A 25,377-nucleotide genomic window follows, 5' to 3' on the forward strand; every position below is an offset into this window, starting at 1 on the left:
AAGTATGATTTCTTCACACTGCAGGCTCCTGGTAGCATTGTTTTTTGTTACCTAGTTTTGAATTATTAGTATCCTGGAAAATATGGAAAATATCTCTTAGTAGCAATTTTTATAGGTCATATCTTTACCTATCATTTTTCATTATTAGAAGGGTAATCACGGATTTTGCAATGAGTTTATCACACACATCCTGGGGAATTTTCTTTACAGAGCCTCTTTTGAGAGAGCTTCTAAAGACAAAAACTAATTTTAGCTTTAAAAAATCACTGGGAAATCTGCTTCAGGGAATAAAGGATTCTTCTGTTATCAAAGCTAGGCAAAAAGCAGGAAGGAAGAACATAACTGTTAGGAGTTCTAGCTATAAACTGGAGTGTTTTATTAGAAATTCATACTGATTATATGTATCTAAAGAGAACCATTAGGATATTTAAAAAACTGACTTGAAGATTCATCACCATGATTTCTTTTGGTTGCTTTAAAATTCTGTTTGATAACACTCTAAGATGCAATGATACTAATAGACTGCTATTTTATTTTGTGTTGCTAATTAAATATCTTTGCTGTATGATAGTTGTCAGACATCATTATCTGTTATCAATAAATTGTGCTGTCAATAAATCTGCTATCTTGTTGTGAATGTTCTGATTCTCTTATGTTTCTGCATTCTTCAACATACCTAGCTCAAAAATGATGTCGCTGTTTTAGTATGGGTCTCAGATTTAATGAACTGGGTGTATTACCATTCTATAATGTAGTATAAGTGGAAAAGAGGGAAAATGATGCTTGGAAAGCACAGGCTCACAGTTGTTTTAAGTAAAAATAGTATAAACAGGGATTCAAAGTGTGGCTCAGTTGGTAGAGTGCTAGCCAATGAACAAAAGCATCAGGTATTGAATTTGCATCCCAGTCTTGGACCAAGAAAAAAGAATGAAAAATAGTATAAGTGTACCCCTCATGAGCTGTTTCATGCCCAAGTTCTCTATTTAGTCTTAGGCTTGGCATTGGGAAGAATAAGTTCTATCCTCCCAAAATACCCACCCTATGCTTACACTGTGATTGAAGCCAACAGCCTGAGTATGCTAGAAAGTCATATCCAAGCTTAAGTTCTATTGTTAAATCTGGACATAAGACTTTTTAGAGTGAGAAATAGGCACAAGTCACTTGTACACTGGACACCAGTGGCTTATGCCTATAATCCTAGCTTCTCAGGACATTGAGATCTGAGGATCACAGTTCAAAGCAAGGCCAAGCAGGAGTGTCTGAGACTCTTGTCTCCAATTAACCACCAAAAAAGCTTGAAGTGGTAGCTAGTGGAAGCATAAAAGCTACCTTGAGCATAAAAGTTCAGAGACAGCACCCAGATCCTGAGTTCAAGCCCCAGGAATGACACAAAAAATGTAATTTACAAATATGGACTCCATTAACAAAAAGGACCACCCATATTATTTTATACTATTTTAAGATATACTGTCCATTGTTACCCATACACATGCTCCAATGTGTATGTGAGTCTTAATCATGTTTAAGTTCTACGACCTTGCATAAATCATCCTTCTGAGCAAAATTGTACAACGTGGAAAGAGTGCTCCTTTAAAGGATTATGGAAATTAAATTTATAATACATATTGTTGATCAGCTTTGGTTTCTTCATTTCTTTAGGCTAAAATATATTTCACAGTCATTTACTTCATCTGTATTGTCACCTCCTGATCAAGCCATTTTCCTTCCCAATGCAAAAACTTTCCTATTGTTTCCTTCTTCATCTCCTATAACTATTCTTTACCAGCAGCTAGGGTGATTTCTTTTAAAGAAAAAAAACAGATCAAATCATTAGATACCTAAAACTTCTCATTATACTTAAAATAAGTGTTGGAGAGCAGCTTCCTTCTGTATTACAGGTCTATGAGGCCTTTGGACCCTGCCTTTTTTTTTTTTCTAGCTTCCCTGTTTGTTTAGTTCCCTCTCTCTGAATTCCACCCACACAGCCTCTCTTCTAAGAATCCAAACTCTCACTCTTTCTTCCTGGAAAGTTATTCTCCAGTCTTACCACTCTCTCTCTCTCTCTCTTTCTGTGTGTGTGAGAGAGAGAGAGAGAGAGACCTCACTAATATCTTTACATAAGTCTGATTAGAAAACATGTAGAACAAGAAATGCACTCACTGCCTTTCATATGAATCTGTAACCCCTTTGCACCACACTTTGACAATAAAGAGAATTAAAAAAAAAGAAAACATGAAGTTGCTTTGATTACACTTTTCAGGTATATGAACTTTTTTCATTTAATATATATTCACTTTCAAGATTTTGTCACCTTAGCAAACAAAAATCTTGAATAATATAATCTCATAAGGCATTGTTTTTTCCTTATGTTTTTATATGTGTGTATCATCTGTCTATATATTACGACTGACTAAGCTTGTACCTCATTTCTAACACCATCAGCAAATTTTGTTTGGAGTCTAAAATGACTAAGAATTGTCCCCTTCAGCATACTTTTTCCTTTAATAGATTAGAAACTGCTTATCATCCCTATTTGAAACTGAAAAATATCTTTCTTAGTTTCTATTCTCAGAATAGTTCCTACTTTGGGATTAAAGTTGTAGCATTTACATTTTGAAATATGATTTGGGTTTTGATTTATCCTCTTTATTTACAACAGTTTTAATCAAGTTATTTCACATCAAGTATTTCACCATGACATCACGTGATGGCATCCCTAAATGCTGTAAGACTGTCCTTTAGCTGCCTTTTTTATAAAAAAATTACTTTATTGTTACTTTAAAAGTGATTACAATTACCAATCAGGTAATGAGTACATTTCCTTTCATACAGTGTCTTCCCTTCCCTCGTTCTTTCCCCAAAGCTACCTTTTGAACTACATCAATAAATGCTGCGTCTGAATTCTAGAGGCATATGCCTTTTGAATTGTTTTGTTGTTGTTGTTGTTATTGTTTGTTGTTTTACAATACCGGTGTTTGTATTCATGGCCTATGCTGGTGCTCTGCCACTTGAGCTATACCTCCACTTCTGCTATTTGTAGATGGAGTCTAACAAATTTTTCTGCCTGGACTGGCCTCAAGATGAGTCCCCCTATATCTCAGCCTCCTGAATAGCTAGGATTATAGGCATGAGCCATATAGTTTAACAGTTGTATAGATCAGCTCCAGAGAAAAGCCTAGCATACTCTATTCCTAACTTTTTTACTTCTGTAGGATAGGGGAATGGGAATGATGTCCTTCCTCTGTTCTAGTGTTTACTGCCTGGGGCCTGCAAATTATATTGATAAAAAAACAGATTAATATTTACAACTTTACAGAGAACAGTTGCAAATTTTATGTAAATTTTACTTGACATTATTCTTTAAATTTTTACTTTCACAGAGACCTTTGTAAAAAAGAAACAAAGACTTCAAAAGCAGTTAGAGCTGCACAAGGTTGATAGATTTGTGAGGCAACCACATAAAGGAAAGGGGGTTTGTGTTTCTATGGGTGATAAATTGTGGGAAACTATATATGGACAAATTAATGGAAGATAAATTATTTTAGTATGGATTATCAGCTCAGTTCTGACTCTGACTTTAAAGATAATGGTTGTTCTAAGGAAAGGGCAATAGGAAATTCTATGTTGTGATTTTAGACAGATGGGGGGAGTAAAGACTTCTTTGTACATTTGCTGCTCCTAATTGCCATTAGTTCTAAATAATCTTTATACCAATGTGGCATATTTCTATTCCCCTCACTTGCCTTCTCTTCCATGTCACTCAACACTAACCAGTAGTTAGGACCTTCTCTCTTAAGGAGAGGCTTAGAGTACCTTTTCTGCCAGGCCAGTGCTTGACTCATCTGTGAAAACCCTTCCCTAGTTTTGAGCCTTGAACATAATGGATACATATATAGGCTCCATACTCCAGCCTATCTCAGGAGGGGAATAGGTGAGAGAAATGATAGAAATAGTGTCATTACTTTGACAGAATTTGGAAAGTAGAGCAGTGATTTTGAAATCATACTTTAATGTTAGATAGCCTTGGGAAAGTTAATTGGCTTCTCTAATCATAAGTTTAATGATAATTATATATGTTATTATTATTGAAATATTTCTACAAATGTTTAATATATGAAGTTGTTTTTGTTGTTTCTTCTCAAAGGCTGCTTGTGCCCTCAGTCTCCTTGATAACCTTACCTACCTCCCTGATAAAATTACCATCCTACTGTCTAATTCTTTCTTACATTCCTTTTTTACTATGAAGTATTGCTCAAGAAAAGTGTGGCATCTTTCAATAGTAGACCAATATGTGTTCCTGCCATTCCATTTAATCTCACACTTCATTACTTCTGGGTTTTTCTAGCATCATCTGAACTTCATATCATGTACAACATATTTGCCAAGTCTACATGGACTCGTACAAGAGGACCATGCTGAGTTTATTGAGAGAGTCAGAAACCTTGTGCTATGTTTCCCATCTAAACTCAGGTCATCACTATGAATATATTTCCTTCCCTTTATACATATTGGAGAAAGTCAGCCTTTTCCATGAATGGTGTAAGTTCAAGCTAGCACTCATGCCTATACCCCCTGAGCTGGTCACACACTTGGAGTGGGTGCCAGGAATCTGCATAAAGAACCAACAGATATTCTGGTGGCCACAGACCCTTATTCTGAGACACTCTGTTCCAAATTTTAATCCTTACTTATGAGACATCTTCGCTCAATGTTTTCTCTTATTCTGGTCATTTTCAGTTAAACAGTCTTGGGATTTTTCTGTCACATCTCACCAGTCTAGTTTCCTGATTCTATACCCCCTTCACTACCCAATATTTACAAAAGTGTTTCCTCCCCTCAAGTTTGGAGAAAATGTGACAGGAAGCTCCATTCTCAATTGCGCTCTGTACTGTTAACTCTGGTGAGGGCTTATAGAGGTTCTTGTCTATCATTGCCCATACTCAGGTCTTTGACTAGAGAAAGAACCCCAGATTGTCCACTTCTGACAGCACCTCCTAGGACTTTTTAAAAGTGTTTCTACCAGAACAGAACATTTTAATAAAAACATTGGTATGGAACATAACAATGCTTTTAAATCAAGATTCAGTCCTGTTTGTCTTCATTTAAATCTGTTTTATTTTTCTTTCTGTGACACTATATAAAAATCTCATCAATATACACAATCATTCTGAGCCTCAGATTTTCTCATTTTCTCTGGATGAGAGCTTTGATTAGCTTTTTACAAGTTTCTCGTTAGTAATTGGCTTGCCTTTTTTGTTGTTGTTTGGTTTGTTTTTGTCTTTGGCTGTTGTCTCTAATAAGTTTATATTCTACCAAAGGATTCTTTGAAGATGATCTAAAAAATCACTCCTCTGTGTTATTCTATAGAATATTACAATTTTTAATTCTCTATAAAAATGCAACAAGTGCTATTAGGATTAAATGTACATTTCTTCTTCTTGATAGTGATGGCTGGGGTGGTTGTTCAGTCTTGTCATCATGCCTGACCTAGTTGTGCAGCCGTGACTGTTTAATTAATAGACATTTACATAAGCTCCTTTTCCCCTAGCAAGCTTTATAATGGCCCTGGTGGTTATCTCCTTTTCTCCCTGTGAAGTATCAGCAGTGCTATTTCCATTTTGCATATCAAAATGCAGAGAGATTAAATTACATACAACAAATTGATAACTGAATAAGTTTGGGGACTCAGAGTTCTGGCATATTAATTGTGTTGCTTAAAGCAACAACCCATATAGACTCTGTAAATATATTCAAACTCTACTGCTGTCTTATGCAGAAGTTGGATTTGGGACTGTCAGGAACCTAGGGAGGGAGCCCTTTGTAGATTTATGCAAAAGAATTAGTTTCTGGGCTCTCTCTGGAGCCATGAAAGGTAAGTTTGTTAGTTGAGAAGGTGATATGTGAGAATTATTACTGTGATGTCTGTAATTTTTAATAAAAATTCTAGGGATCCTGGTGATATCTGTGCAGCATGCAAATTTTAAGAACTATTTTATGTTATTTTTAAAACCGACTTCTCAAACACCATTATTTTGGGGGGGGACAAAAAGGTGCAACAGAGGCAAAGCTAGTTCACTTTTCTCCCTTGCTCATTCCAGAAATGAGTGAAACTTGCTGTTCTTTCTGGATGCATGGGCAAAATATACACTTATTTCTCACTTTTTTCTTAAATATTCTCACTGTGTATTTTCTATGCCAAAAGTAACTATAAGTGATACAAGTGTAGACTTAGTTATATCCCACCCCCCAAACTGGAAACTATAAAATAGAATTGCCTGAATTCCAAACCTTGCTTCTTCACCATGTATAGGGGTTGAGTATTTCTATAAAATTCTTGGACATAAGAGGATTGCCTTAACCATTCAACAATATAATCAACAAAACAAATATGAGAAAACAAGAAGGTTTTTCTTCCCCAAATATACTAAGCTTCTAATCTTATGCAAAAGAAATGAAAGTTACCAAGTATGTCAAAGAAATTCTTTTTTTTTTCAAGTCACAGAACTTCTTTCCCACTATATTTGGCGTTCTTTTTTTTTTTAATGCTTACATTTTTCTGCCCTATTCTCTTCTCAAGTTCTATCTTGAAGGTTAAATGCAGAATCTTCAAGAAGTCTTTGCTACCTTCTCCTACCCTTGAAGTCAGATGTGAACTCTCTTTTCTTTGAATCTTCATTGTACTGGCTCTGTATCACTGGGAGGCCAGCCTCATAATATGCTGTGTTTGGTGAGGACATCTGTAATCTTTGAGTTGCAACTGCTCTAACCGAGCATGGATGAAAAGAAGAGATATCTTATTCCATTTTTCTCAAGGTCTCTTAGTTTATGAGAATGTGTATGTACAGCATGTATATATTCAGCTTCCATCCATTCAAACAGCATTGCAGAAATGTCACAATTAAAACGATACAACAAGCCTTAGATCTGTAGTGTGAAAATAGTTCCAGGCAACTATTATCTCATCATAGATGGAAAGATTCCTTGTCCAGTCTCATATCGGACCACCTCTGAACCACAGTTCTTTAGGTCACTAGTGAGCCTTGCTTCAGCTATCCAACACCTCAGGTCTTCCTCAAGGCACCCTTAACCTTATAGTGGGGAGTATTCATTGTTTGCTAGTACCGTAATACCTGCACAGTCCTCTCTGGAAGCATGAGGCGGTTCCATGCTTTCTTTTTAATAGATGACACAAAATAAAAAATTAATCCCACAGAAGATATCGTGTTTATCATCCTTTCCTTTTCTTTCTTTTTGTCAGTACTGGGATTTCACAGGGCCTTGCATTTAGAACACTGTCTGGTAATAGACCATGCTCCTTGCATGTTTATTGGAAAAATGAATGTGAATGGATGGCAAGGGAAATGAATGTTTAGCATGCAGGTTTTAGCCACACTATGTATTTAGTGATGTTCACTAAATGCTTGAGTAAGAAAACTGAATCAATAAAGTCTGAGTCAAGTAAGAAGATGATTATTATAGTAATACTTTAATTAGCTTCTTAGTTGAAGTAGTATACCTTAAGCGAATAAAATCCTGAGGCAGACAATAGGCTCACAAAATTAAAATGCACACACACCTTGGTGTATCAGGTTTTCTCAATGGTAAAATAAGATGTTTATCTTTTTATTCCAGCTTACAGGGCACAGCTACACTTCGGGGTTTTGGGTGGTTAATTGGAGAAAACTCTCACAGACTTTCCTGCATAGGATGCTTTGAACCTCAATCCTCAGATCTCAGCCTCCTGAGTAACTAAGATTACAGGTGTACATAAGTTTTTAAAGTAAATTATATATGAATAGCGATTCTCAACCATATCTTTGACCTTTCTTTTTTTACTCTTAGATTCTTGATGAAATATTTGAGAAAACAAATACTTAGTTATTCTAGAAATAAATGTGCACTAGGTGCTTTCCCTGGTTTCAAGTCAAGGAGAAAAAAATGGTTCTGGCTCTCTCCTATCCCTACTGTAGTATAGGAGCTTGTGTTGGCTGATCTTGAGGGTCAACTTGATTGGATTGAGCAAAGCCTAGGAAATAAGTAAAGACATTACTGGGTGTGTCTACAAGGGTGTTTCTAGTGATGATTAAATCATGAGGACTCTAACCTAATGAACAGTTTAATCTGTTGATGGATTAAAATTTCGGGTCCACTACTGTGATACAATGGAACTATAAAAAGTGAGAGCTGGCAGAGAAATAGGTCATTAGAGGCTTTGTCTTTGCAAGGCATATCATGCCTTTATCCCTACCTGGCTCCATTCTGCTTATTCTGTGAGCTAATGTGCCATTCCTTTCCACCTCTGAAACTGTATTTCTGTAGGAATTCTTATAGTAACGGGAAAGCTGATGATACAGAGCTGCTTGTGCTTTGTACACGAATATCAGCACTTGTAGAGCAGGCTGCAAGAGCCAGTAATAATTTAGTACAAAGCAACTTTGAGCATATTCTAGTGCCAGACATCCTTTGGACCACTGAAGACAATAACACTTTGAAAACACTTGTAAAATCTGCTCTTATATAGTTTAATCTACTTTTAGGTATAGGTTCGGCATCGTTAATCCAAAAATTTGAATTGATCAACTATCTGAGTACTGACATCATGCTTAGAAAGTTTTAGATTGGTTTTGTCTATGCAGTGATCCCACTAATATTTATTAAGTAACTACTATTGAGTAGATGAAAGGCAATGTCTTGAGTGCTAAAATTAAAATAGCAATCAGAATTCTTCTGCCTTCAAGGGAATTGTAGGATATTAGGGAAGCATGTCTATGAATAGTCAATTGCCTGTGTGGGACAATGTGGAATTAGCAGTAGGCTTAAGCTGAGTTGCAGTAGGAACACAGTGATGGCATCTAATTGATTCAGGATGAAGTTAAAGAAAGCTGAGATCTGAAGGGGAAAAACAGACATTGTTGGGTAGAAGTGAAGGAGAGGAAGCTCCAGGCCAAGGAAACAGCATATAGAAATGTTTTATATACAAAAATTTATAAGCAAGAAGGGGCAGCATGTTTGAGAAACAACAAGAGTTGTAAACTACATCTAAACCACAGATTTAATAAAACATAGATTTAAATAAAACATTTTTCAAAAAAAATTGCATGGTTTGCTCCTCACTTGGTTATGTCTATGTTCAAATATTACTTGTACAAAGATATATTCCTTAACAAATTTATGTAAAATATAATCCCATCCCTTATTTTCTATATATTCAAATCTTATTTTTGTCATCTATCTGTCTGTCTCTGTCTTGCTATGCATGGAAAAATGAAAGAGAAGGGAACTTCCCTCAAATTTTCAAACAGGAGTCCATCCACATATTGGGTTGGAGTTAGAATCCTTCGTAAGTGACAAGCAGCAGCATGTAAAAACTTATTTAGAGGTATGTCCTTTGAACTCGAGGTCTCAAAGGATTATCATATTTATATCTTGATCTCTGTTTACAAGTAAAACTTACAGAATTTGAGGCAGGACTTTAAGAGTAAGAACCAGCTAAGACAACAAGTTGTAGCATCAGAACCCCAAAATTCAAATATTGGAATTAATCAATGAAAAATATAAATATTTTGAGCTTTTTTTTTTTGCCAGCTCTGCGCTTGACCTCGGGAACTGAGCACTGTCCCTGGCTTCTTTTTGCTCAAGGCTAGCACTCTACCACTTCAGCCACAGCACCACTTCTGTTTTTTTCTGTTTATGTAGTGCTAAGGAATCAAACCCAGGGATTCATGCATAGTAGGCAAGCACTCTACCTCTAAGCCCTTCAGCTTATTTTAAATGGATGAAAAAACTGTACATACATATGCTATTGAAAGAAGAGACTATAAAAACGGGCACACTTAAAAATATTCAAATTGAGCCAAGTGCCGATGGCTGACACCTGTAATCTTAATTACTCAGGAATATGAGATTGGAGAATCGTGGTACAAAGCCAGCAGCAGTAGGAAAGCTCCATGAAACTCCTATCTGCAATGATCCACCCAAAAAGCCAGAAGTAGAGCTGTGGCTAAAGTGATCATTTGGAGGGAGAATTAGTATACTAGAAGGTGAATCTGAAGAAACTGTACCAAAAAGTAAGAAAGAAATTGTAAATATGCTAACAGAATAAGAGATAGAAAGGATAGAGTTCTTTAGTTTTCCTTTGGTTTATTCCCTATTATCACTGGTTTTTATTTCTGTACCCTTTGTCTTTTATATAAGTTTACCTAATTTGGGGAAGGGAAGAAGAATCACAGAAATGGTGGGACAAAGGATGAACTAAATCAACAGTGATACTCACTAGATGCTATGTTGGAAATGAACATTACAACTTGGGGTGGGGTGAGTAGCAGGGGGAAGTGGGAGAAAATGAGGGCAAGAGGTAAAACTGTTCAATAAGAAATGTATTCATTACCTTGCTTGTGTAACTGTAACCTCTCTGTACACCACCTTTACAATAAAATTTAAATTAAAAAAAGAAAAGGATTAGCATGTTGAGATGGAAAGATTACAGAAAATGAAGAAGAAACAACATTCAACTGCTAAGTACCAATGATTTCTCAAGAGTTGTTAAAAGAACATTGATATTTGTGTTCGGAAGCTTGGTGAATCCCATCTAATATAAATGAAGAGAAATTCACCCAGACACATTATAGTGATACTAGAGAGAAGGAGAAAATCTTAAAAGAAATGACAATCAGACAGAAAATTTACTTCTAATTGGAAAAAAATAAGGACAAATGAAGCATTTATAGGATGGGGCAATTTATAGCCTATAGATCTTTATCAAGAAGCATTATGAAGGACATAGTTTTCTTCTTATTATAAAGATGATGTACAGAGGGGTTACAGTTACATAAGTCAGGTAATAAGTACATTTTTTGACCAGTTTCACCCTTTCCCTCTCTTTCTCCCAGTTCTGAAGGATATATTTTAATGATAAACTATCCTGAAGGCTGTAGGAAATGCAGTAAAATTTGAATAATATAGTAAAATTTGAATAAGTCTAAGCATTAATAATGTTTACTTTGTGGGGTTAAAAACAAGATATAACTGAAATTATGAACAACAATAGAACAAAAATTAGGAAGGCCAGAGTTAGTCATCTTTTTTTTTTGCCAGTCCTGGACCTTGGACTCAGGACCTGAGCATTGTCCCTGGTTTCTTTTTGCTCAAGGCTAGTACTCTGCCACTTGAGCCACAGTGCCACTTCTGGCTGTTTTCTATTATATGTGGTGCTGGGGAATCGAACCCAGGGCTTCATGTATAAGGCAGGCGCTCTTGCCACTAGGCCATATTCCCAGCCCCCAGAGTCAGTCATCTTAAAGTGTTTGTTTTGGGAGAGAAATCAAGTAATTGGGAGATTTTATGAGACAAAATACTTTTTAAAAATAGAGGTAATGACTTAAAGTTCATATATCATTTTCAAGCTAATGAAAATAAAAAGGAATATAACTTTTACTGTTATATTAGGTTCAAAAATAATTACCAAGGAAGGGTGAAAAAGGAAAGGAAAACATTAAAAATAGAATGAGTGAAAGGTCTGAAATGAAATTGAATAAATCAAATTATATCAGTGATCATAAAGTCCATAAGCGAACTAACACTCCATGTAAAAGATTATCATGGCTGATTTTTTAATCCAGCTATATTCTTTTAACATTAAGTAAAGACAAAAATATTGAAAGTTAAAGAATATTCAAACACACAAGATAAATAGAAGTTATGGCTATATTGGTATCAAATAAGAAGGAAGCATGATCACAGATAAAGTACAGTCATTTTACATTAAAGTTCCAATTCTCTAGGAAGGCATACCTCTATGTTTTAGAGGTATATAAAGCAAAATATTGACAAATCTCAAGTAGAAATGGACAAGTCAACTGTTATAGGAAAGATCTGAACTTGTCTTAGAAATTGATAGAGCAAGTGGACAAAAATACAGATGTGAATGACACGAATGCCTATTTTGATGTAATGAAACCTACAGAACACTTAGCAACTGAAGAGTACATATCTCTTATGCATATTCTTTTAAGTACTCATGAAACATTTCAAAAAGAGCCAAATAAATCTAAACAATAAACGGAGCAAATGATGTGGTAGCGAAATTAGTAAAACAGAAGACAATGTAATCTAGACAGTTGCATTAAAAAGTCATATATGGCCAGGAGCTAGTAACTCATGATTTTACTCTTAACTACTCAGGAAACTGAGATCTGATGATTGCAGTTAAAGCCAGCCTGGGTAGAAAAGTCTGTGAGACTTTCATTTTTTAATTTATTTATTTCTTTATTGTCAAAGTGATGAACAGAGGGGTTACAGTTTCATACATAAGGCAGTGCGTACATTTCTTATCCAACTTGTTACCTCCTCCCTCATTCCCCCCACCTTCCTCCCTCCTTTTCCCCCCCACCAATGAGTTGTTCAGTTAGTTTACAGCATATAGTTTTATAAGTATTGCTGTTTCATTGGTTGGTCTTTTATCCATTGTCTCTCCATTTTGATATTCCCCATTTCCTTCCCTAGTTCCAGTACATATATATACAATATCCAAGGTACCAAAATCAGTTTCAGTGATATCATGAGTAAAACCACGGTGGGGGGGGGGGAGACAAAAGAAAAGTCATAATTTCACATGGTATGTTGAAAATAACAACAACAATGATAAACCACTTGTTTCTATAACTGTGAGACTTTTATCTTCAGTTAATCACTTCAAAGCTGGGAGTGGAGACATGGCTTAAGTGGTACAGCACTAGCCTTGAACAAAAAACCTCAGAGACAACACTCAGGCTCTAAACCCCAAGTCTCTCTCTCTCTCTCTCTCTCTCTCTCTCTCTCTCTCTCTCTCTCTCTCTCTCTCTCTCTCTGTCACACACATACACATACACAGCATACATGGAAGGAATTAGTACAGAGCAGGCACTTAGTATTTGTTCATTGCATAAAAGGTGACAATAACTATAATTGCATGTGTAAAACAGTTTCTGAAAAGAAATTCACCTGCACTTATTCTGAGTTGTGCAGCTTGATGATCCTGGTTTTATTTTTTGTGCTTAGCTCTATTTTTGGATCTTTTTGTGTGTATTGCTCTTAGGGTTATATGAAAACACAATATTTTAAAGTGAATGAATAGATTTTTGAGACGTTGAACTAGAGAATATGGAAAGTATTGACTATCCTCGAAACCAGGGCTAGTCAAAGGTGGGAGGAGGCACAATGTTTGATCTCAGTTTATGTTAAAGTGGCAGGCTTGGACAAATGCAGGGTTAGGGTGCAGACTTTGAAAGCCTCTTATTCTATGTCATGATGGTAGAAGTCACATGTACAGCACCCAGGACCAGGCCTACTTCTCTAGATGTCCATTTTTTTCCCCTGCTCAAGGGGTAGGATGATGGAGACACAGCTCTTCATTTGTAAGGAATATGCCCAGAGTAGAAGGCAAATTTAATCAATCTGGAATATGAAACTGAGTGAAAGCTTAGTATGCAAAATTATATTTGTGCCTTTCCAGAGAGCCAAGAAAATTAAGAAATGAACTAAGTAAGTTATCATATTTATTACATGGAAGATGAAGGTACAGTATTATTTCCTTCTGATAGGCACATCTAATAGTTCCAAAAGCAATTCACAGTATTCATGTCAAGACTTATTTTATGATACATTTAACCATTGCTAAATTACATTTCATATGAGAATGTGCCCATATAAACTCCTCTGGAGTACAGAGATAGAATCTGACCTATCATTTCTATTTTCACAGAAAACCATTTAGCAGAACTTTGTTCCAGCAGAAGTGTTTATTGAGTTGTAAGCCTAACACAGTTCATTGGCTGTATGTATTTCCACTAGGACATTTTTCTCAGCACAGATTTGCTCAGTTCATTAGTACTGACAGCAGATGGTAGCAGTTTCACATGAATTTACCTCCTGAATTGATCTAAGAAATGTCACTAAAAAGATCCTGACAGTTTTGATGTGCCTTCACTTTTGAAAAAAAGGTATGTTAAACATATCAGGTGTAAAAGTTTAGATTTTTCTTTAGCTCTAACACATCCTTCCTAAGCCAACTAAAGAGCATTTTCATCTCTGATTCTAGCTGTCTGAAGGAAATGGTAGAAAATAGACATAATCTTTCTTGATACCATAAGCCTTATTAAAAAATCTCCATTGTAGAAAAAATGGCTTGGGGAAATATTATCCAGATTCATTGTATGCACTGATCACATGCCTCTGCCTATTTGTAAATTTTATTTTCTTGTTCGTCTGAATGCAAATTTGTAGGATTTCAGGATCAGCTGAATATGGCTGAAAAATAGCATTGGCTGACATCACTCTGACCACTGCGAAATGTTGTGACTTCCACCTGATAAAGTTCTCCATAAGACAAATTCTGTTTTTAATTACAGACCTTTTGCCTTGAGTTAGGTACAAGTCAATTCAAAATGATCAGACAAGAACACAACGTTTGGTGAATGAATGTGCCTGAATGAATGAACAAATACACGAGGTTGGGTGCTGGTGGCTCACACCTGGAATCCGAGTTCTCATGCTGAGATCTGAGGCTTACTGTTTGGAGCCAGCCCCAACAGAAAGTTCTGTGAAACTCTTATCTCTGCCTAACTAGCAAAGAGCTACAAATAGGAGTATGGCTCAAGTGGCAGGTGCTACCCTTGAGTAGAAAAGCTGCCTGAAAGTATGAGGCCCTGAATTCAAGCCCAGCATTAAAATATAATCCCAACAGTGTCAAGGAAACGATATTTTTCTATGTACTATGAACATTATAACTCTAGGCTATGTATATAGTAGTCCAGAATACAAAGTATTTGTAATCCAAAAATAGGAAGTTTGAAAAGTTTTAAAACATAAAACGTTTTTTAGCACCAACAAAAACGAAATTTCAGACTATATTGGGTTTGGTAAAAATCTACAAAAATAGACTCATCTAGAATGTTCAAAACCTGAGATATTTTCTATCACTAGCATTTGGAAATAACCTTCAGCTTGTATTTGGAAACAATGATTTATTTTGAATATTTTAAAAATTAATATTCCACATATATTTGAAAGGTAATTAATTATTTGGTTAATTTTCCACAACTAAGAAAAGCTAATACATTTTAGAAGTTATTGGGTGTTGAAACATGTACAATTTAATCATGCAAATTAATTATGAATGTTTTTGACATATTGTTAGGAAAGTGGTCATAATTAATAACAATGCTTAAAGGATTTGTTTTATAAGGAATTGTTGAATTGTAAATATTCTCAAAGCCACAACCCCTCCTTTTTAAACATTCTAACAATAGAAGTAAAGCTTCATAGAGATTTGGTTATGTTCACATATAGAAACTTTGTTCTGTAGGCTTCTATTTCTTCTATTTTTGTGCAATTATTGTATATATATATCAATATGTTATGAAAACAATTCTAAACTGTTACAACTTTTGCTTTTATACTCTTATGTCATTTAAAAAAAACTAAAAGAAAATTTCTTAGGGTTTTGTTGGAGAGGGTCTATTTTTAGTTTTAGGAGTTTTGAATAAGGTCTTGCTATGTAATCCAGGCTGGCCTTGAACTTGTGAACCTTCCAGTTGAGTCTCTTAAGTGCCTGGATTGTAAGTGTGAACCACCGCACCTAAGTACACCATTTCTGAGGCCTTTCATGTTGTTTCTTCTATAAGGCAGATCTCTTAACAAGGAATTCTCTCAATCTATTTCCTTGGGCATATATTTATATTACCTTCATTTTTTTCTTTTTTTTTTTTGTTGTTTTTTGTTTTGTTTTGTTTTTGTTGCCAGTCCTGTGGCTTGGACTCAGAGTCTGAGCACTGTCCCTGGCTTCTTTTGGCTCAAGGCTAGTATTCTACCAGTTGAGCCACAGTGCCCACTTCGGGCTTTCCCTGTTTATGTGGTGCTGAGGAATCGAACCCAGGGCTGCATGCCTGCAAGGCAAGCACTCTACTGCTAAGCCATATCCCAGCCTCTGTATTGCCTTTATTTTTGAAGGAGAGTTTTTCTGGATATAGAATTCCTTTTTTGACATTCATTCTTTGTTTAATCAATTAATTTATTGTCAAAGTGATGTACAGAGGGTTACAGTTTCATATGTAAGGCAATGAGTACTTTTCTTATCAAACTTGTTACTCCTCCCTCACTTTTCTCCCACCTTCCCCCTCCCCAATTCCCTCCTCTCCCCAGAGTTGTACTGTTAGTTTACAGCATATTATCTTCCAATTATTGCTGTTGCCTTGGTTCATCTTTTGCCCTTTGTCTCTCCATTTTAACATTCCCCTTCCCTTCCCTAGTCCCGATAAACATATATACAATACCCAAGGTACCAAAATCAGTTACAATGACATCATGGGGAAAGAAATACAAAAGAAAAAGGCATAATTTCACATAGTACATTGAAAATAACAACAACAATGATAAACCACTTATTTCTATAACCTGGAGTTCATTTCACTTAGCATCATCTTATATGTTCATATGTACATAGCTATTGATGTATTGTGATCTTCAGCTAGTATAATTAGCACATGTCCTGGATATAGAATTCTTGATGCACAGTTCAGTTTTTTTTCACTAGCACTTTGAATCTATCATTGCCTTCAGGACAGATCAAGTCAATCATTGTTATATTTTTATTCCTTTTTTTTTTTTTTTTTTTTGGTCAGTCATGAGGCTTGAACTCAGGGCCTGGGCACTGTCACTGAGCTCATTTTGCTTAAGGCTAGTGATTTACTACTGTGAGCCAAAGAGCCACTTCCAGTTTTCTGGTGGTTAATTGGAGGTTAGAATCTCACGGCCTTTCCTACACAGGCTGGGTTTGAACCATGATGCTCAGATCTCAGCCTCTTGAGTTGCTAGGATTTTAGGCATGAACCACCAGTGCCTGGCTTTTTTATTCCTTTTTATGTGAGGAGTATTTATTACATCTTTTCCTGTTTTGCAGAGCAGAATTGTCCCATTATTTTTTAATTAATAAGCATTTATAATATAAAGCAATTTCGTTATGATAATACACTTTGAGCATATTCATCTCGCAGCCATGTTCCCATTCCTCCTCTCCATCCTCCCTCCTTTACAAACAGCATTTGGTGAGTTTCACTATGTTGTTATAATCCAAAACACATAATCCTTGAATACTTTTTGTCCTTCATTACCCCCTCAGAAACAATCACCCTTTTATCTGGTGACACATTACCATTACTATTATTGACATTATCATATTAGGTCTGTACACTGCAAATGAGTAAGAATATTGGATATTTGACTTTTGAGCTTTATTACCTGAATTAATATGATGATCCTCACTTCCATCCATTCCTGCAAATTACATGATTTTATTTTTATAACAAAGTAATATTGCATGGTGTATATGTATGTGTGTGTGTGTGTGTGTGTGTGTGTGTGTGTGTGTGTGTGTGTGTTTAGTTTCTTTATCCATTCACCAGTTGTTAGGTCCCATGGCTCATTCCACAGTTTGGCAAGACTAACATCTTTTCCTAAAATATGTACTCTCCTTGGTTTTGGTTGTCACTCACTTGCTTATGATGTGTATAGGTATGGACTTGTTTTTTAGCTTGTATTTCTTTTAATATCTTGCCTGTTTATTTTTTCCTCAAATTCCTACTACATGTATGCTAGATAGTATAGGTTGCCATAGTACAGGTCTCAGATGCATATTTTACTCCATTTTCTTCCTCTATCTTCTTTGGACTGAATACTTTCCTTTAATTTATCTTCTAACCCATTAATTACTTCTACTGGTATTTCATATCTACTATTGTACCTATTTTGTGAATTTTTATTTCTGATATTTTCAAAACTCCAAAATTTCCATTCAGTTTTTTTAATCCAGTTTGTATTTCTTTATAGATATTACTTTATTTTCAGTCATTGTCATTATTTTTCTCTTTTATTTGTGTAAATGTAATTTCAAATATTTGAGCATATTTATAATAGTTGATTTATAAATTATTTGTAAATCCAACATTTTGACTCAATTAGTTTTTATTAATGACATTTGTGTAACACTTTTTGGTTTCTTTGCATGTCTCTTAAATTTCTTTGAAAACTAGACATTTAAGCCAGGCACTGGTTAGTGACTCATGCCTATAATCCTAGCTACTTAGGAGGCTGAGATTGGAGGATTGTGCATGTCTGTAATCCTAGATACTGGAGAGGCTGAGGTTAGAAGATTGTGGTTGAAGTCATCCTGGGCAGAAAAATTCATGAGACTCTTATCTGCATTTAAACAGAGAGAGAGAGAGAGAGAAAGAGAGAGAGAGAGAGAGAGAAGAGAGAAAGAGAGAGAGAGAGAATAAAAACTAGGCATTTTAAATAATATGTTAAATCAGTTCTGAATTCTAATATTTTACCCTGAAGATTGCCTGTTATTGTTGCAGTTTTGTTTGTTTTAGTAGCTTTAACATTTTTTGTGTGTCAATGGAATTTTATGCCTCTATCAGAAAGAATGGCATTGCCCCATTTGTAAGGACATGGAAGGACTAGGAAAAAAATCATACTAAATGAAGTAAGCCAGACCCAAAGAAACATAGACTCTATGGTTTCCCTCATTGGGAATAATTAGTACATGTCTAGGATAGTCCTAGCAGAAGATTAAAATAGCTCAGTAGCTATGTCCAGATAAACACATAAGATAATGCTAGCTGAAATGGACTCCAAGTTATGGAAACAAGTGGTTTATCATTGTTGTTGTTGTTTCCAACTACCATGTGAAATTATGCCCTTTTTCTTTTGTCTTTCTTTCCCATGGTTTTACCCCTGATATCACTATAACTGATTTTAGTACCCTGGATATTGTATATACATGTATTACAAACAGGGAAGGCAAAGGGAATACCAAAATGGGGAGACAAAGGATAAAAAGACAAACCAATGCAACAGCAATACTTCCAAAACTGTATGCTGTAAACCAACTGTACAACTCTTGGCGGGGGGGGGGGAGGGGGGAGGGAAATGGGGAGGGAGAGGCAGGGGAAAATGAGGGAGGAGGTAACAAGTTGGATAAAAAATGTACTCAGTGCCTTATGTATGAAACTGTAACCCCTCTCTACTTCACTTTTACAATAAAGAAATAAAAAAAAATTGTGTCATAAAGGTTATAGACAGGTAACAGGTTACCTAAGTCAGGTATATTTCTTTCTGGACAATGTCACCCTTTCCCTCCCTCTCTCCCAGTTATTTCCTCCTGTCCTCACATACAATTTGTATAGTGCATTTTCAGCATAATGTCTACTGAATACCATTGCTGCATTTGTTTACCTTTGTCTTTCTACTCTGTGCAGACAAGTGAACAAACAAGAAAAAAGAAAACAAAACAGTAATAAAGAAAAGAACCTCTATTTCCATTTCCTGCAGTTCATTTTGATAAACATTATTTTATATGATCAGAAGCACATGGGTATTGTGTCTTTCTGTTCCTCCCCTAAGAGTGTCCTTTGGCCTGACTGTGAGAGAATGCCCAGTTTCCTATCCTTTATCTGCAGACTTTGTCTCACTTGTTTCTTTTTTCCTTTTCTTCTTTTCTTTCTCTCTTTCTCCTTCCTTTTTCCTTTTTTCTTTTTTCCTTCCTTCCTTTCTTCCTTTTCCTTCTTCCTTCCTTCCTTTTCCTTCTTCCTTTCTTTTCTTCCTCCTTCTTTCTTTCCTCTTTGCTTTCTTCCTTCCTTCCCTTTTTTTCTTTTTTCAATTTGGAGTTATCACTGGTCAAAGTGGTGGGCTCAGCCTCCTAAATATCTGATTCTACCGGTATGTGGCCTCATACCTAGTTTTTTAATTTCCACTTTTAATTCTTTAGCCTGCCCTCCTCAGGTCACTGTAAGCTTACTGCTTACACAATTATTGGATGGAGATTGTGCTCAAATATCCCAATACCATAAGCCTTCTTTCATTTGCTGAGACATAGTGTGAGGGTAGTGATCAAGTCAACCTTAACTGTTACTTCTCAGCAAACTTTTGTGTGTCCACCCCCCACCTCTACGCCCCCCCCCCCAACACACACACATGTGCATAGTTCCAATCAGTCAGGATGCCTGGAGAACAATTCTCAGACTGTCTCAGTTCTGGGATCCCTATTACAGTTTTGGCTTGTCTGCTGATGGTCTTGATGGGCAGTGAATCTTCTGGTCAGCAAAACTGTGCTTTTCTCTTTTCATTTAGAACCTAGTTTGTGATTTTTATTGACAAAGCTGCTGAGCAATAGTGTTCACCATCTGCTACAGAACACGTCAGCCTCTCAGGCCAGCAGGGCTGCTGGCTTTCAGGCCATCGCTGCTCTAGTAGAATCCTCTGTTGATGGAGCCATTGAAAGGGGAAGGAAATCTGTTTTATTCTTGGGGAGACCTCTTCATTCCATTATAACTGGAAATTTACTCTTATACTCATTTCCTTACAAAACTTTCCTTAAGTCAGGTGCTGGCAGCTCAAGCTTGCAATCCTAGCTACTCAGGAGGCTGAGATTTGAGGATCGCAGTTGGAAGCCAGCCCAGGCAGGAAAGTCCCCATGAGACTCTTATCTCCAATAAACTACTCAGAAAAACCCAGAAGTGGTGCTGTGGCTCAAGTGGCAGAGCGCTCACTTTTAACACAGAGAAGTCCCAGGACAGCACCCAAGCCCTGACTTCAAGCCCCAGGACCAGCAAAAAATAAAAACTTCCTTAAAAGATGACATAAAGCTGAGAACAGTGGCTCACATGTATAATTCTAGTTGTTTGGGAAGTGGAGATTGGTAATACTGTTGGAGATACTATTGGGGTAATACTGTATTGGGGACCAGTGAAGCCAAAAATAACAATGTTTCCAAGATTCCCTCTTAACCAATACAAAGCATGCAGTGGTGTGTGTTTTTTGTCCTGGTTATGTAGGAAATAGAAATGGGTGGGTCAGGGGCTGGGATTATGGTCTCGTGGCAAGAGTGCTTGCCTCGTATACATGAAGCCCTGGGTTCGATTCCTCAGCACCATATATATAGGAAATGGCCAGAAGTGGCACTGTGGCTCAAGTGCTAGCCTTGAACAACAACAAAAAAAAATAGAAGCCAGGGACAGTGCTCAGGCCCTGAGTTCAAGGCCCAGGACTGGCCAAACAAAAAACAACAACAAAAAAAAACCCAACAACAAAAAAGAAATAGGTGGGTTAAATTCCAGGTCAAGCCTGAGAATAAATGTGACATCCTATGTGAAAAATGACTGCAGTCAAAACTAGACAGGGGCATGGCTTAAGTCATAGACCACAAGTGCAAAGTCCTTAATTCAAGGTTCAGGTCTTCCGTGAAATGATGTCTCAGTCAGCTTAAGATAATCATTACAGGGCTGGGAATATGGCCTAGTGGTAAAGTGCTCATCTTGTAAACATGAAGCCCTGGGTTTGATTCCTCAGCACCACATATATAGAAAAAGCCGGAAGTGGCGCTGTGGCTCAAGTTGCAGAGTTGCTAGCCTTGAGCAAACCTATTGGCAAGCATACATGAAGCCCTAGGTTCGATTCCCCAGCACCACATATACAGAAAATGGCCAGAAGTGGCGCTGTGGCTCAAGTGGCAGAGTGCTAGCCTTGAGTAAAAAGAAGCCAGGGACAGTGCTCAGGCCCTGAGTCCAAGGCCCAAGACCGGCCCCCCCCCCCAAAAAAAAAAAGCCGGCTGGGAATATGGCCTAGTGGCAAGAGAGCTTGCCTTGTATACATGAAGCCCTGGGTTCGATTCCCCAGCACCACATATATAGAAAATGGCCAGAAGTGGTGCTGTGGCTCAAGTGGCAGAGTGCTATATCCTTGAGCAAAAAGAAGCCAGGCCCTGAGTCCAAGCCCCAGGACTGGCAAAAAAAAAAAAAAAAAAAAAAAAAAGCCAGGGACAGTGCTCAGGCCCTGAGTTCAAGCCCCAGAACCAGCAAAAAAAAAAAAAAAAAAAAAAAAGATAAGCATTACATTGACACATATTTCTATAACCTTTTTTGGCAGTGCTGTAATTATTTTTTATGCTTATAATTCTAGCTACTTGGGAGGCAGAGATTGGTAGGATTGCATTTTAGAGCAGCTGAGGCACACACACACACACACACACACACACACACACACACCCTCTAGAGGCACTACATGGGGAGAAAGAATGTCAGAGTGCATATGCATGCAAATATGAATGATGAAGGCTTGAGACTGAGACTGTAGTGACAATCACTACTTTCCATCAGAGCTGTTTCCCAGGAGCAACTGAGTTTGGCTTTTTCATGGGCTATCTGAGAAGAGAAGAAGCCAAGAGAAGCAGCTGGGCAGACCCTAGTCCAAATCCAGTTACAAGCCTGTTTTATTTCGCTTATCCCTTCCTTAAAAAATTATGCCAGTATTTAAATCTAAGAGGTTTTACATAAACTGTATGTTGCCTAGGTCATTTTGACAAATGGAAAGGTCTCTCACATACTGGACCTATGTTCCTAGTTAACACATTTGGTTCAAATGCCTTGGATGGCAGCCCTCTCCAGTTCACAATAGTCCTCATCACTGCTGATGTGGTGAAATGACTTTTCCCCTGTAGATCACATGACTAGATTTTATACTTATTTAAATTTGTTGCTATCCAATATAGTGGTTAACTTGCAACATAAATAGTGGGTAGGTTTGTGATCAATAATTGTTTTTGTGTTGTTAGATCATGTGCACAAATGACTTACTGCAGAGAACCTCCTGGGCTCTCCATTGTTTGCCAGATGCTTTCTGCATCCTAAAACTATCAGCAATCTGACCTCTACCTTTTATCCAAACATTTTCTTAGAAATGGAATACAGTTATATAATATGGGATTTTAGCTTCCAGAAATAGTCATATAGACTTGAGAGTCAAAAAAAGAGAAACACACACACACACAGAGGGATATATAAATAATATAAACATATATTTAAATATACTCTCTGTATATGTAGTTATTCTATAAAGTTATTCTACCTATATATATTTAAATATATCATCTGATATATTTAAATATATGAGAGAGAGAGAGAGAAACTTAAATATTGCAAACATTCCCCCACCCTTTACCTCACAGAACCTGTACCATTGGCACTGGCTGAAACAATGAAAATGTTGGTCAAATGTAAGTTTAAAAATATGCAAAAGATTTTGTTTCCCTGATCATTGACAAAGTGACGAATGAAAGTCATTGTTTAGATAATCAAGATACTGGGTAGGCTTCCTGGGCATCCTTGAAAGAAAACTAATGACAAACAGTAATCAAAGAGAAATATACCTAAGAGAGGGAACTAATAAAATTTATATTTAGTGTTTGTACCATGTAAACAAACATGTGTGTCTTGCCATACTTGACAATACTATTTGTCAATGAATTGCTCCCATCGCGCTCTTGTCATGTCTAGAATATAAATTGTCCTTCAAAATAGAACCTGTATGTTATTCAATAGCTTCGTATTTTAAAAGAGTAAAGTGGATTATTTATTTTAACTTTTTCAAGTAACTCACAGAGACAATCTGGGACCAACTCTGATTCTTACAGGAGCATCCAATCCTTGGGCAACCCTTTTTTGTACTACATCCCTGCAAGACGAATGAATTCATGGCTCCTGTATTAAAGAATTCAAAGAAAATCAATAGGTAAGAAACACCTTAAAGACACATTGGTCTCTGCTCTGATGTTAAAAGTGTAAATCTTTTTATGTGTCTCTAAAAGCTAAGTGAAAAAAGAAATATTCTCTGTAATAATAACAATGGCTAACATTTATTGATTTTTTTATGTGGCAGGTGCTATTCTTAGAGTTTTCGATATATAAATGCATTGGATGTTTATATAAGGTCTCTATGAATACTATTATTTTGCTCAGTTTACAGAAAAAGCAGCTAAAGCACTGAGGAATTAAAAGACCTCACCAGAGTTACACAGCTAATTAATGATACAACTGGAATTTGAACCCAAGCATTTTTGCCTCATGCTCTTTAACCACTGTGTTTACCTATTTTAATAAATACTATAAATTTCAAATGTAGAAGTTGAGTCACAATGCAAGTCAGAAACTCTTTCAATTACCTTTAAGAGATCCTTATATTCTCTCTGAAATGGAAATTCTTTCCAAGCAATTAGGCTGCTTTTCAGAAATGTTGGAATTTGGGGCTGGGAATGTGGCTTAGTGGTAGAGTGCTTGCCTGGCATGCATGAAGCCCTTGGGCTTGATTTCTCAGCACCACATAAACAAAACAAAAAAAAATTAAAGAAATGCTGGAATTCCAGGTAGGTATACATCTTTGAAGAAAACCTCACTTCCTGTTTGTATCACTGACCGATGAGAAGTTCACTATTCATCCAAAAATTATGATGGAAGCATTTATTTGTATTGCTATGTTTCACTTATTTCCTAGGAATGTCAACTATATTACGTCATGGCTGAGCATTGTAGGGCCAGTTGTTGGGTTGGATCTCCCTCTGAGTTATGCCAAAGCAGCTTCTCAGGATGAGTGAAATGTTGATTGACAAGGTAAAGAGAAAAGCTTGGACTTCATGTTCTACTGTTTGATCATGATGTTTCCATTGAACTTACATTCTTCCCTGCTCTATCGTAACCTTGCTTTCATCTTAAATGGGCTGAACCCTGGTTTGTATTTTACTTTCTACTAGTATCATACCCAGTTACCTGGGACACATTTTTCTTTGCTATCAATAGCTTTCTTTCAACTACCGGAGGGAGCAGTTTTAAGTTAGCAACTAGTAACTAGACTTTTTACTCAGTTAAACTGATTTTGTTCTCTTAACTTTTCTTTCCTTCTTCTTCTCAGATCTTCTGTTTAACTTAGAGACTGTGAAGTGTAGAACACCAAGAGATGGCTGTGGTAGAGCACTTGCCTGGCCAAGTATAAGGCCGGATATTCAAAAACCAGTATTGCCAAAAAAAAAAAATGTTGAATTAAAAGAATAGAACACACAAGTTTGACAAGAAATGTACTCACTACCTTACATATGTAACTGTAACCCCTCTGCACATCACCTTGACAATAAAATTAAATTTTAAAAAATGGAACACTAAGAGTTTTCCTACCTTTTTGTTGTTGTTGTTTGGATTGGTTGGGTTGGGTTTTGTTGCTAGTCCTGGGCTTGAACTCGGGGCCTGGGTGCTATCCCTGAGCTTCTTTGTGCTCAAGGCTAGTGCGTCCGTGGGAGCCACAGAGCCACTTCCAGCTTTTTCTGGGTAGTTTACTGGAGATAAGAGTCTCATGGACTTTTCTGCCTGGGCTTGCTTTGAACCTTGATCCTCAGATCTCAGCCTCCTGAGTAGCTAAGATGAGCCACCAGCGGCCAGTGGATTTACCTGGTTTTAATGAGATGAACACTATACAACATTTTATGATGTGATTCCTTTTTCCCTAAGGAATAAACCCTCTACA

General features: G+C 36.6%; 1 protein-coding gene across 2 annotated transcripts in view; it reads left to right on the forward strand.

Moving 5' to 3' along the window:
- The window catches only part of Atg10 (autophagy related 10), a 239,572-nt gene extending 214,667 nt beyond the window's left edge, over positions 1 to 24,905 (forward strand). For both annotated transcript variants that reach the window (XM_048331622.1, XM_048331623.1), the window contains 3 exons: positions 23,501 to 23,598; positions 24,358 to 24,473; positions 24,772 to 24,905. In XM_048331622.1, the coding sequence (XP_048187579.1) occupies positions 23,501 to 23,598; positions 24,358 to 24,457 (198 nt within the window). In that variant the 3' untranslated portion in view covers positions 24,458 to 24,473; positions 24,772 to 24,905. The remainder of the gene's footprint in view (positions 1 to 23,500; positions 23,599 to 24,357; positions 24,474 to 24,771) is intronic.
- The last annotated feature ends 472 nt before the right edge of the window (positions 24,906 to 25,377 follow it).

Source organism: Perognathus longimembris, chromosome 22, assembly GCF_023159225.1.
Source record: "Perognathus longimembris pacificus isolate PPM17 chromosome 22, ASM2315922v1, whole genome shotgun sequence".
NCBI classification, from domain to species: Eukaryota; Metazoa; Chordata; class Mammalia; order Rodentia; family Heteromyidae; genus Perognathus; species Perognathus longimembris.